At 37.0% G+C, this 14,183-nt stretch overlaps 1 protein-coding gene across 1 annotated transcript in view; it reads left to right on the top strand.

The window, feature by feature from the left end:
* ARSB (arylsulfatase B) overlaps positions 1-13,568 on the top strand; it is a 63,813-nt gene extending 50,245 nt beyond the window's left edge. Inside the window, exons 7-8 of the mRNA XM_086479438.1 lie at positions 12,594-12,722; positions 13,286-13,568. Of these exons, the coding sequence (XP_086335564.1) occupies positions 12,594-12,722; positions 13,286-13,551 (395 nt within the window). The 3' untranslated portion in view covers positions 13,552-13,568. The remainder of the gene's footprint in view (positions 1-12,593; positions 12,723-13,285) is intronic.
* The last annotated feature ends 615 nt before the right edge of the window (positions 13,569-14,183 follow it).

Here is a 14,183-nt window from a genome sequence, read left to right as displayed (position 1 = left end):
TGTTTTTATGGTGTAATGTGGAGTCCCTGATTTAGATGTACTTGTAGACTGCCTGCTAATCAAACAATAGACCAGACTGCTTGCAAATGAAAACCACCCTGTGCTTACAGAATAGATTGCAGCTATGGGTGCTAGAAAAACACATAGGTCGTTGGATTAAAATTTAGAAGATAGTAAAAAGTTAAGAATCTGTTCCAAATAGTGTACCCACTAGATTCGCTTACTTTCTTTTATAAATTCAAAGTTTTTATGTACAAAGTTGGTATGAGTGGAAATCATAATTACCCAAACTCATCCAGATATCTCGTCACCAAATTAAAGGCTTGTTTTCTGTGTTATCATTCAAAATATTGTATGTATTATATGATGTGAAATGGAAAGTATGGAGAAAACATCCTAGAGTTTCATACAGTCTGTTGGGCAGAAAACTCTCCTGAAAGATGGTAGATCACTTTGTAACAACCAAGGTAAGTCAGTGCATGAATTTGGGTCCCCAAAGCCCAGAAACATATCCCCGGTGTTGGGCTAGATTTTTTGGAAGGTGTAGAAAACCTCTCAGTTTGTCGGGTACATCCTCATGTGAATTTAACACTTAGTTTTCAGTTTCATTTTCTCTTTATTAAAAATATATAGAAGTTAAACATTTAATTGTTCTCGGACTTTTTTTATTTCTAGTTTACTGAAAATTAAGTAAGTTCAGCATCAAATTGGCATCTGTTTCTAATTGCTTTAGTGGATAAACAGTAATTTATATAGCATGCAGTTGGCTAGGGCTTTTGGTGTGATCTGAGAATTTCCTCCTTTAGGGAGGAAACTATTGGACAGTTGGAAAAATGCCATCAGAGGAGCTTTCAGAAGATGTAGTTGTGGGAAGCAGCACTGACCACAAAAAAAAAAAAGTTATAGGGTGGCTTCCTGAGTTTTACTGCAGTGAAGTTATGGTTCATTTCTTGACTTTGTGTTTCCCTTTCTGGCTGCATGCTTCTATAAAGAATTGAGTATTTGGGTGCCTATTACCTGAAGTCTGCCTTTATTCCACTGTTTCAAGTGCTGCAGGGAAGATCGAGTGATACATTTAAGTAAGCACTTTCTAGATCCTAAGTTCTGAGCTTAGTGACATGGATTTTGCAGCAGGGAAATTGACTCTGGAATTTGGTTTGCTCTGCTCATCCATAAGACTCAATTTTGGGTAACATTCATGAGATTGCGTACTGTTACTCATTTTTTTAAAAAATTTATTTTCTTAAGCTTTTTCTTCTGATAATTGTGAGATTGTGTATTGACACTTTTGTTTTGGTTTGATTTCAGAATTGCTTTAACTTTGGGATAATTTGCGGGGGTGGTTGATGGTATGTGCTGTTGCCAGAAATGATTGTTGTGAATACAAATGAGGAAGTCTTTCATATAAAGGTTTTGTGGAAAACACACAGTGTCTACTGAACTGTATGGATAGGGGAATATAGCTTCGTTTGCTTGATTAAGAGATGTTAATAGGGTGTAAATTCATTGTTTGTTACTGCTGATGCTTAACCAGTCTGAACCAGAGCCCACTGGAATTAGTGGAAAGGTTCCCCTTCGTTTCAGTGTGGGTTTTTTCAAGCCCGAACAGACCTCCCGCTGTTCCACAGTTGAGCATTAGTAAGGGTCAGTGCCAGTCATGCAGGTTTTTTGTGTATGCATGTGGTGAGATTTCTAGGAGGTTGAAGACTGCTTTCATGAGGGTAATTTTTATGTTAAGTTCAATAATATTTAAGAAAGTCTGTGATTTTTTTTACCTCTGCTTTTGGTATTGTAGCACAAAACCAGGCTGAGGTGATTCAAAGGAGTCTGCAGTGTCTATTGATAGAAAAGTAATCACCTGTGATTTTTTTTATCTGCTTGAATTTTCTTTCTTTTCTATTTAATGGGCATCATATAAATAAATGTTTTAAATCCTGATAATAGAGTCAAATGATTTACATTAGAACAGAAGCTGTGATGTGCAAAATCTTTGATTTATTTTGATGGAAGCAGTAGGAGAATGATACCATAACCATTTTTTCTGACAATATACAGAAGCTGGTGAATACAACAGGGATTTCTTGGATGATTAAAATAGTGCGTTGATTTTAAAGATGATAATGAACATGCTAGAAGATACTCTCTTTCTGTTTGCATTTCGTATATAAGTGGATTTTGGCTCACAAGTCCCAGAGGGGATCTCCTCTGTGGTTTTTACAGACTACTAATCAGATCAGAAGAGGCAGGGAGGCAATGCATTACCTTACTGTGAAAATAATACCGGTTATTGTTTGTTGCTTTTAAGTTCTAGTGGAAGTAGCCTGAGTGGTTTTTTCTCAGTGTTTGGTTCGACTGTTAAGCAGAATTCTACTCAGTGACGTACAGAATTCTTCCCTCCTCTGTAATAAAAACATTTTTATGAAATAAAGAAACTTTTTTTAATCACTCATGTTTTTGAGTATAATCTCAGCAGAATTAAAGAAATAAAATAAAATTGACCCTCTCATTTATCCCCTTGAGACTTGTCATTGCCACGTGACACTGCATTTTGAAACCTGTCATCCTGGAGTGTCAGTCTTCAGTGAGTTGACAATCTGTATGTGTAAGGTTGAATTATTTTAAATGCAGTATTATTTTAGGACATAAGCATGAGTGCCACTTCCTTCCCTAAAGCTGCTTCACTGCAAGCACTAGTTTCTGTAGATCAGTAGTTTCTTACCTTCTTACTATGTGATGCAACCTTGTTATGGCTATGTTCCTTGTTCCGAGGGCATAACTGAAAGAATCCCATGATGGGTGCCTCTTTTTACAGCTATAGCCCTCTGTGTGTGTCTCCAGCCCCCATTAGCAGGGATATGTCTGAAAACACGAATGCTCCCAATAATCCTCCCAAGAGGCTTTGCAACCAAGCAGAACTTCATTGCAGTGCTCTCTTAGTGTCAGTTGTGGCTTATGTGGTGTCTACTGACAAAATGAAATCTCTTTTATCACACAGGAGTGAGGATGGCAGGGGCCCAGCAGCTCAGAGAGATGTTCTAGCTGTTCACATAGCCACAAGCTGGGATGCTATTAAAAGAAGATCTTACAAAGCGATAGAATAACATGGAGGTTTTCCACGAAACATTGGTGATTGAAGAAAAATGGCACGTAATTGAATTTGAGGATGTAGACAAGATTATATTACGTCAGAGAATGTAGTCTAGTCCAGTTGGAACCTGACTGCTACTGGCAAAAGCAGATGGTGAATTTCCTGGGTAAAGAATGTATGTTTTATCCAGTGTTTCAGCTTGTTTGATTTTTTTTTTTTCTCACTGTGGATAGGTGCTGTGTAGTAGTGCCATTCAGCGTTTACTTGATGTCTAGTCAGGTCAGGTAGAGACTGTAGTCGCGCTGAATATATTAACAACTACCAAGATGATGTGGTTTCATTCAAATACTTCATGAGGTCTGAGTAGTAAGCATTCAAACTGTTTGGTCTGTGTGTTATATTGGTATGTCCCCTGTCAATTAAAACAATACGGTTTTGATTATTTGATTGCATTTGGCTAAACAGCATACAAGAGGGGAAGAACCTTCCTTTGGTCATGCAGGGGATGGAAGCAACTTTGTCCCTGGAGTTCCACAGAACACACAAATTTAATTAAGCAGAATGTACATCTAGCAGAGGATTTTCATTCACGAGGGCTTGCATGTCACTCAACTTTGTAACTCGTTTCTGAATCTTTGCAGTCATATTGTATTCTTCTTGAGATGGGAAGACAAGAACTACAGTTTTCCAGTTGCATAAAGCTTTTTGCTTTGTTCACGAGTCCTTTTCTAATAAGTCCTTGCACTCAGGTTTTATTTTGACCAGTGGTGACGTAATTCTGAAAAAGCATCAGCTCAGTCTGTCATGATTCCAAGGTTTTACTCTTCGACAGTTATGGGTGACAATGCACGCCATCATTTTATATCCGAATTTAGGATTATTATTTCACACATGCATCACTACCTGTATCTATGTTAAATATCATTACCTGTTTTAATACCTACTCACCCAGTCTCTTCAGGGCCTTCTGTTGTTCATTACAGTCAGCTTTAAATAACTTATCATCATCCAAAGACTTTGTAACCTCACTGTTCAGTCCCTTTTCCGGGTCATTTGGAGTATGTTCAACAGTATGGGTCCAAGCATAAATTCCTTTAGGAATCCAATGATGGCCTTTCCAGTGTGAAATCAAATCTTTTGTTTCCTGTTTTATTAGAAGCTTTTCTGTCCATGTGAGGATCTTTCATCTTGTGCCATGGTTGCTTATTTTCTTGGCCTAGATGGCCATGTGGTACAAGAGGTAAACTTTTGTTCTACAAGGATCCCAGTGCGTATTATTTGAATATTGGAGTGGAGTAACCAAGTAAGTGATAGGGGGTGTTGCATAACCAGACAAAATTTATGCTGAAATAGAATTCTTGAGAACCACGGAAATAATTTTCAGTTACTAATAAGAATATATCTAGGGATTACTTTTGTGCAGTATACATTGTGAACTGCAAGGTATCAAACTATTTAGACACCCAGGTAGTGTAATATGCCCACACACTTGTGTTATGGGAAATGTTAGTATTACTCCTGCTTTGGCTGAAAGCTCTTAAATGTACTTTACACCTGCAAAGCAGTAACACCTGTTTATTGTTTCAGATGTGTTTCTAATTTGCAGTGGAAAGTGTGAGCCATCTAAAAATCTCGATTCACCCTGGGTTTTGTGGATATTCTTAATGCATGTTTTTCAGTCTTTTCCATCAAGCAGATTTAAATTAAGTTTGCAGTTTTTTGTGATTATATTTTACCTGTCACATGGCTGAATCTGCTGCTACATTATATTATCATAAACAGAAGTTTAACTATAGACAATGCTGATATTTTACACTTTTTCCTTTGAGAAATATACTGCAGAAGGTAGATGGCTTCCAACAGCCTTGTTTTGCAGATGAAGAAGCAAAGGTAGAAGCTTCATTTGCTTCTGTTGCCTATAAAGGGCACTGATTATATGCAGCTGCTTATAAAAGAATGGGGTTTTTTACTGTATAGGACGTTGGAAAATTGTAGAGACTTAGTCAATCTGACACACACTTACGCTGTTTAGAGTAGTTCTTTGGGCAGGGTTCTGTCTCCCAAATAGATAATAAATTAATGTTCTTTTGCCTTTTTCCAAAAATGCTTTGCAGTATCCAACATTGCCTCACTGCACACTAGTATTGTAGACCACAGAGTACAGAAATACAGAGTTCTTCAAGCAATGTTGGTTTGGACCCTTTAAATTTTGTGGTTGAAACCTCACTAAATGGCATGTTAGAAAGAACTGTGTGCTCTTTGATCTCTTACCAGCCAAGAAAACTTCTCAACATGGATCATTTTCATCATCTTAATCATAGACTGAAGGCAGAATATTTTATTTTTAGATGTACTTTCTATTTATATCTCCACATTTTAGGTTTCTACCAATTGCTTGAGTTGGTCTCATTGAAAGAAAGAAAGAGAGCTAGAGAAATGAGTAATTGATCTATGCTTATTAGATCTGTGCAAGCATCATACATATATAGGTACAGAATATGTATTCTATATATTCACTTTTTAAAATCTCAACTGAAAATTTGCAGTGTATCTTCTTCCTTCTTATCATTAAAAATTAGACAGCGAAGGTTAAATGAATATATGCTTAAGAAATTTATTACATTTAATTAAAAATTTACACAAATTTATCTTTTAGGGTGATCTAAAGAAAGAGCCTTTCTTTAAAAAAAGTTCAGATTGTACCTTTTTTTAGTCTCACAAATTTACACAATATGGGTGTTGATTATCTTTTTTTTTTTTTTTAGAAGTTATGGTTATATGGTATTTGAAATATTTCCTTTGCAAAGTACAAAGCAAAAGATTGAAAGAAATCATAGGAAATATTTACCAAGATGCTGACAGATCTGAACTTTCCAGCCTACCTGCCAAGTACTGTGTTGCAGTGGCTTTTTATTGTTGTCTTTGCTAATTTTTTATTTTACTTGCAGTAGGAAAATGTTGGTTTTGTTTTGGTTTTTTTTTTTTTAGTATTTGCTCTTGACCGAATATTAAGTATTTCAGAGATTATCAGTAAAACCTGTCAGGAACATCATGAGACTTAGAAAAATAAAGAAGTTGCATTTATAGACCCCATACAGGAAGAGAAGTAGAAAGCTTCTGGTAAGACATCTAAAGCTGTAAAATGTAGTAAAACTCAATCAGCCTTTGGTTTTTTGGTTGTGGGGGTTTTTGGTTTTTTTTGTTTTGTTTTGTTACCATGTAGCATTGCAGGCATCAAAGGGTAACAAAGTTATTTTGGTGTACAGCAGTAGTAGGAGAATGTAAAAGGTACTGAGTTAAACAGAAAATAAATGGATTTTCAGAGATTTTTGTCTTTTTCATGGAGGTCCGATAAATGAGTATTTTTTTATTTTACACAAGTTTCTGCTAGGTAACTAGGATTGTACGAGCCAAGGAATAGATGATTGATTCTCAAGCATACATGGATCACTAAGGAAGAAATGTGAAGAAATGTTTCTTCCTATTTTCTACTCCCAGAAATCATTGCCCAGTTGGATAGGTGAACTGATGAGTTAAGCAGAAGGCTATTGTACCTACATAGAAAGACAGGGTTTTTTCTTTGGAAGAGCTACCTACCTAACCTAAATGAGGTATTAAATCAGGAGTACACATGGGATACTGAATGAGGTCAGAAGAGCTGCTTTTGAAAGGCTAGGAGCTAAGAAACAGGGCTAAGCACATTGCAGCATTTTTTATGATCTTCCTTATGCTTAGAAAGTGAAGTGAAAGAACAGATTCCTGGGCAAAGTAAGCAGTTTTGCTTTATCTTCTCCCTTTTACCTTGAATCATCAATTATTAATTACTTCTTGGGACACACTGCTGGACTGAATATATCAATAACTTAGTCAGTATGGCAAAACCTGTCATGTTTACGTTTCTGTGAATATTAGGGTCTTTTGTGAATTTAAAATTGTATGACTAAAACAGGACATAATGTAGATATCAGATTCTGATCTCAATCACAGTAGTATACTCTGGTGTGAATCTGTTATTTCAATTGTTTTACTCTTGATTTATATTCTGGTATAAGTGGAAAACAAGCTATAAGCAAATAACTGATGTGTCTGCACTGATACAGACTGATCTGTACATTGGAAGCCATTGCTGGTACACATTAATATTCTAATTTCTTTATACTATCTCTCGTTTTAAGAATAGCACTGAAAGTAAACCAGAGGGCATGCTAGAAATGACTCATGGTGTTTAAGTATTTGTAAAACTGCAGTTAAACCTGAATCTGAACCATATATACTTGTAGAAGAGGGTGACCAAGATGGTGAAAGGCCTCAATGTCAAGGAGGAGCGGCTGAGGTCACTTGGTTGGCTCAGCTTGGAAAAGAGAAGGCTGAGAGGTGACCTCATGGCAGCCTACTGCTTCCTCTCAGGGAGCAGTGGAGGGGGAGGTGCTGATGTCCTCTCTGGTGACCAGCAAAAGGACACGAGGAGACGGCATGAAGCTGCATCAGGGAAGTTCAGGTGGGCGTTAGGAAAAGGTTCTTCATGGTGGCTGGTCACTGGGACAGGCTTCCCAGGGAAGGGGTCACGGCACCAAGTCTGTGAGAGTTCAAGGAGCATCTGGACGACGCTCTTAGTCATATGGTTTAGTTTTAGGTACTTCTGCGAGCTCCTGGACTTGATGATCCTTATGAGTCCCTTCCAACTTGAGATACTCTATGATTCTATGATTCTATACTTATCTTTTGTCAACATTTTCACCCTTTCAGTTCAGTACATACAGAGATTAGTATAATAAAAGGGGTTGCATAAATCTGCTTTGACAAAGTGTTTTCTGTTGTAAACAAAATATTTGGCTTGTCCTGAACTGAAAATAATTTAATAACATGTCTTGTGTATGATCAGGCCAAAAATTTCTCTAGCACATTTTTCTGTTTCCAAGAGTAGGAGTTGTGTAGGAAGGAGTGTATGAGGGTAAGTACATAAATATACTTCTCCTGTGTGCCCTGCGCAGCGTGCAGCTAATGGAGCTACTAATCTTTAGGTTATGATTTTGGATAAGAATCCTTGATGGATTTTTCTTCCACTTTGTGAACCCTTTTTATCACTCAGCCTCCATAAACTTCAGGCATCCACAGCATCCCATGGAAAGGAATTTCATGCTTGAGTTTGGTTTGTGATAAGGAAGTATATACTGTTATTTGTTTTGAATATGCACCTTCATAATTTATTTGATGTCCCTATTAGGAAAGACCCGTTTTTCCTTATTCAGCTTGTCATGGCTACACAATTTCATAGACCTCTGTCATGTCCCTCATCAGTTGCCTGTCTTTGAGGATGAATAGTCCAATTTATTTAGTCATTCTTCACACAAAAGCTGTTCCATAGCTTTAATCTTCCTTGTCACATCTCTTTGTACCTTGTACAGTTTTTTGTAACATGGGGACCAAAACCGCACATGTGAGGCACAACAAGGACCTAGGTGGTGGCCTAATGTCCCATTCTTTGCCACACCACTTCTAATATTTGGTTTGCTTTTCATGGCTGCTGCTGGACGTTACCTGTTCATTACAACTGTGCAAACTCTTCCCTAAATACTGATAGCTTGTTCAGAGTACATTCTTTTGGTACACACAGTGAGGATTGGCTTTTTTTCCCCCCATGTTCATTACTTTCCCTTTTGTTGTACTTATGTTTCTGCATTAGCAAGGCTTAATGCATTGAAATATTGTTCACTATTTAGGAAAGTCCCAGGTATTCTTTGGTCATCATTCAGGATGCTATTTATATACTTATCCAGTATTAAATTTTTCAGCATCCTGCCTGAAGAGCATGCTGTGGAATATTCAGTTATTAAAATGGCAATTATTTTTGCAAGTGCAGCTAACATTTTTGACTGATGTGTTCTGAGCACCTTGCATAGGTTTTTCAGAGTTGATGACATCAGCTTTCTGAAAAATCAGGTCTCTTGAAGATACAAATTAGCTATTGAAAATTATTTAGATTTTTTCATCCTAATTTGCAATATGTATCTGTTTATAGAGACAATGTATGATCATGGAAATAAAAGAACTAAGCTGAAGTTTTCATAAGGGGCAAAGGGCCAGGCTTTTAAATTATTTAGATAATAAACTGCTTCTGCGGGAAGTAAGAGTTGGCCACCTCAGTTCCTTTTAAAATATGATCCTGAAGCCATAAGACTAAGGATGGTCTTAAAATATGATATAAACTCTAAAGTCACTTTCCAAGTGCAATATTTTCTGAAGGACTTTTGTTTTCTATAGAGGCATAAAAGCTATACTTTTTGGTGACCTACAACTCCAAACAAAACACTGAAATATATAGATCAATTCATTGTAGCATTAAATATTTGAAAATAACTATCTGAATGAAATTTCACTGCTTTCTTAACTAATAAAAGTTGTATCATTTCCCAAGAGACTACTTAAAAAGAAATATAGCAGCTGGTGAGGCTCTGAAGTTGGCCTTCAGGAAACAGTGGCTTCTGTTTGAACGTAAGAAAATTAATGGTAAAGGCTGTGGGATTTTTCTTTTAAGATAAAAACAAAGCTTTGGTATTTCATTAGCCACTGATACACTGGTGATCGGCAGAAAAACAAAATATCTAGCTGCTTTGCGTGAGCAAAAGCATCACATTTTTTATATATAAGTCTGTATAAAGAGAGCATGCGGGCATGTGAAGGAAGACTTGACTACACAGATCAATAAAAGGCATTTGTCCTCCTGACTGCTGAGTTAGTCCATGGGGCTGTTGTTACTGCCTGGCCAACCATAATGGAAAAAAAAAAAAAAAAAAAAAAGAAAAAGCCCCCAATAATCTAGAACAGATGCAGAGGGAAAACTGCTTAGATGCTATGGGAATGAACATTTTATCCTGCAAAGGAAACAAAAAGAGTGTGACTTCTTTAGTCTACCAGATTGGAAAAGGATTGCCTGTAAGATTCATACAGCAATGGAGGAGACTGCCCAGGCATTTTGTATTTCACCCATGCTAGCAGAAGCTGAAGAATGACACAGATGCAGAAACTTAACAGCTGGGCTAAAAAGGAGAAAGTCAGGTAAACGCAGGGGGAGGAACATCTGAGTTTCAGGTGAAAGTTGTATTATGAGAAGAAAAGAACTCATAGCAATATTTTTATTTATCTTAATTCTGTGTTTGTTGCCTATATAATGTAATAAACTGGCAGTCCTATAAATATCCTGTGTAGAGAGCATTTAGACAAGCACCAGTCTGTTTTCCATGGCTGCTATGTCTGATTAAAGTTGACCTGTACTGCCTGGGAAGTAATGCACTTGTCTGAATAATGGACAGTATATTTCTTTGGCACAAGACAAGTGCTTGCAACGGTTGAATTAACATGACTGACAGAGTTCTGTTTATAATAGCTCAAGATGAGGGAATTTATCTCTTCAAGAAATTTTGCGGAAAGATATTATTTCATCAAACAACTTCAACTACAATCTCTGGTAAAAGCACTTCCTACTTTAGGAGTTTGATTTTGTTACCTGGACCAAATAAGGGATTTTTAAAAATTATTCTATCTTCTTGAATCTTATTTTAAGTCTCATGCATGGCATTCTAAGGATATTTTGTAAAGTATATCTAAAAATACAATCTTTCATGCTGTTTGTTTGGCTCATTTTAATTAGTCTTGTGTAATACTATGACTTCACATACTGTAGCTCAGCAATCAGAAGCATATTCTTCACTAGCCCTTAAAATTAGAAATGCCGACTCACATAATTTTTCCTTTAGACCAACCTTAATATTGTAATTTTGAGACATAACGTTTAAAAAACGTGGTTATGTTTTTTCATCTGCTGAATGTCTTTCATTGTGCACATGCCAAACATGAATATTCCCAGTAGCAAGCGGTATGAGAGAATAATACATAATATAATGATGTTGAAAAGTAACCAATACTGATCTTTACACTGTTTCGTATCTGCTACGGACATCACATGGCTGTGTGGGGATTTATCTTCCAGAATAAGTTGTTCTGGGGTTATTTATGAAGTTTTCCTTGGTTTTTTAGGGGTTTGGGTTTTTTTAGCACCAGCCTCAGTTCTTCAGTATCCAAGATGAGCTGAGTCTTCCCCAATCCCTGTATGCGTACTCTAAACAAGTAGTCCCCTTTTGTAGCATTATTTATCTGCAAACATTATACAAGTTTGACTTAAAAAGGGAACCTGGGTATGCAGAAATAGTGCTTGTTAAAAAAAACAAAAACAAAAAACAAAAAAAAAAACTGATTCAAAGCATGAAGCCCAGTAGCAAAATAGAAACTTAGCAGGACCTTCATAAAAAAATGGATAAATTGTGTCCAGCATTTCCTTTCCAAACTTTCTGCTGCTGTCTTCTATCAGATGTATATTTGCCCCACTGGTGATGTACACAATTTACTCTTTTTTAGAAACCTTTAGCATTACTTCTCATTTTGGATCTCACATGATCATTGTACATCTCATGGATTCTTTTTCATTCATTGGCAAAAATGTGTCAGCTGAGTCCTTCAAATTCCCTAAACTTGTTGAAAGTAATTTCTTGAAAGGTGCTAGAAAATCCACATTGGTTTCTCTCCACCTCCTGATGCCTTGTTTCTAGTCTGATTATAGAGTTGCCTTCTAGTAGTCTTTTAGTGAACAAGTATCAGCTAATACAGTTAATATAAAACTCTTAGATTTTATGTCTTAAAATCCTATCTTGTTTATGAAAGCTGATACACAAGATGGCCTGGGTGCTCCTGGAGTGTCTGTCTGCTCTCTCCTCATTTCAGTAAAAAACTGGTCTCCTGATCATCCCTGGTGTAAGCATGTTAATTTTTTTCGGAGCTCCCTCCTGTAAGGAGCTTCAGGTTTTGTTTCAAGAGGGAATTTGCACATAGTTGACACTTTAGAGTTTTCTGCAGTATCTGGATATGGGACTACATCATATGTGACTCTACCAAAGACAGCATGAAAACATGCTTCACGCTGTGTCATGCCGTAGAAGTACCTCACTGGCCAGATGTGGATCTGTGTGAATGTAGCCAGCTCAGTCCAGAAAGACAGCTCTCTGCGTGTGGATACAAGTCAGGACCTGGGACTTCGTCCCTGGAGTGACCAAAGAAAATTAACAGTAGTAGCATTGATTCAGAAGATCTTTCAATCTTATATTCCTAACTGGCGAAAGACACAGGCACTTGTATGAGCAAATTTAGCAATTCCAATCATGAACATTCTTAATTTAGATGTATGAGATACACCTATAATATCTGTATACAAAATGAGTTCAGTTATCCAGACTCAGGTGTGACATTTTCCACTGGTAACTTTTAGGGGTGCAGTCCATGTTCTGAGTTAAATACATCCAGTGAATCGTAGCACAGATCTTTGTACATGTATATGACAAGTTCTTTATCCAATACATAAAAATAAATGGATGATACTGCTTTATTTTCCAACATAGTTCAAAAAATTATTTCATGCATATGCAATGTACCTAACTTAGTTTACTGTTTCATTAAGGTCTTGGCATTGACAACAGGACATCTTTACCGAAGAGCAATTCTTCTCCATGGGATGATACACTTTTCAATATATCCATGCATGCAGCAATCCGGCGTGGAAAATGGAAGTTACTAACTGGATATCCAGGTAATGAACTAACTCCTTTTTTGTATAGTATGTCATATCTCCCACCCACTCTAAACACAGTTTAATTCTGTTTAATGTATTTTCATTTCTTTTAGTTATTCTGCTAACTTCTCGGGTTTTTGATCACATGCAAAAATCTAGAAGAGGCACTTCTAAAATCCAAACAACATATTCTTTCATTTTGCAAATATTTTGTCTACACATTACTTTCACAGTAGTTGAGAAGCTATCATAGAATCACAGAATATCTCAAGTTGGAAGGGACCCATAAGGATCATCAACTCCAAGAAGACAGTCCATGAAATTAATTTACATGAGATTAAGTGACATGGAAGTTTGAATCCCAATGGTGCAGCTTTTTTGAATAAATAGGACTCCTGTATACATAGCCCTGGACTAAAGCATCTCTGCTGCTGGGCTAAAGTTAAGGAATGCAGCAACGGTCACTGGCCAGTGACTTGTCAAGAGACCTAGTGAATTCGTCGATTACAGTATAACTCTGCATCTCCACACTGCTTCTCTGTATCTGAGAATTAACCCTTGGTCTGTTCCTGTTTCTGCAGGCTGCAGTCATTGGTTCCCTCCACCATCTTTGTTCAATGAGTCAAAGATTCAATCACCTGATCCACCAACAAAGAGACTTTGGCTATTTGATATTGTCCATGATCCTGAAGAGAAAAATGATTTGTCTGAAAAATATCCTCATGTGGTGGAAAAACTGCTTTCACGGCTTCAGTATTATTATAAACGTTCAGTGCCCGTGTTCTACCCTGATGAGGATCCCCACTGTGATCCAGCAGCAACTGGGGCTTGGGGTCCTTGGGCATAATGCACCTGAAAAACTGCATCCTGAAAAACAATCCTGTAGCAGAGTCTGGCTTATGGACTCAGGGTCCTAGTCACATGTTTCTTACCTTGTTTATTAAACTATTGCTAGTTGTAAGCTCATTCCTTGAGTAATTCAGTATTTCTTGCTCTTAAAATATGTTGGGAATCTTATTTCAGTCTTTTCCAAATCTCTTCTTCCCAATAATTTTACATGAAATGTTGGTAAAAGTATAGATCTGTGGTTTGAATATTCTTTGTCCAGAATATGATGCTGCCTTCCTCCATGAAAGAGATTACTTCTCTTAAAAAGCTGCAGTGAACATGGCAGTGGAAACATCCAGAATGCATCCATCTTGTGGAATAAACTGGGTTTTGGTTTCATGTTTGCCCTGAAGACAAATTCTGTTGGAAGCTGTTAGATATCTGTAAAGAACAGGGGAAAAAAAAAAAAAAAAGACAGTTGACATCATAATAATTTTTGCCTTTAACATGCACCTCCACCCAGAAAAGGGAACAGATGGAAATCTCCCACAGTAAAAAACCCCAGAACCTCCCAGAATAGAGCAAAATCCCTGATCCTTGTTCACTGTTAATGTATCAAACTGGAGTAGAGAGTGGTGGTCAACTGGAGTG

The sequence above is a fragment of the Leptosomus discolor genome, chromosome Z (assembly GCF_034619465.1).
Source record: "Leptosomus discolor isolate bLepDis1 chromosome Z, bLepDis1.hap2, whole genome shotgun sequence".
Taxonomy (NCBI): domain Eukaryota; kingdom Metazoa; phylum Chordata; class Aves; order Leptosomiformes; family Leptosomidae; genus Leptosomus; species Leptosomus discolor.
The sequence above is the reverse complement of the archived record's forward strand: the minus strand, read 5'-3'. Positions and strand labels throughout refer to the sequence as shown.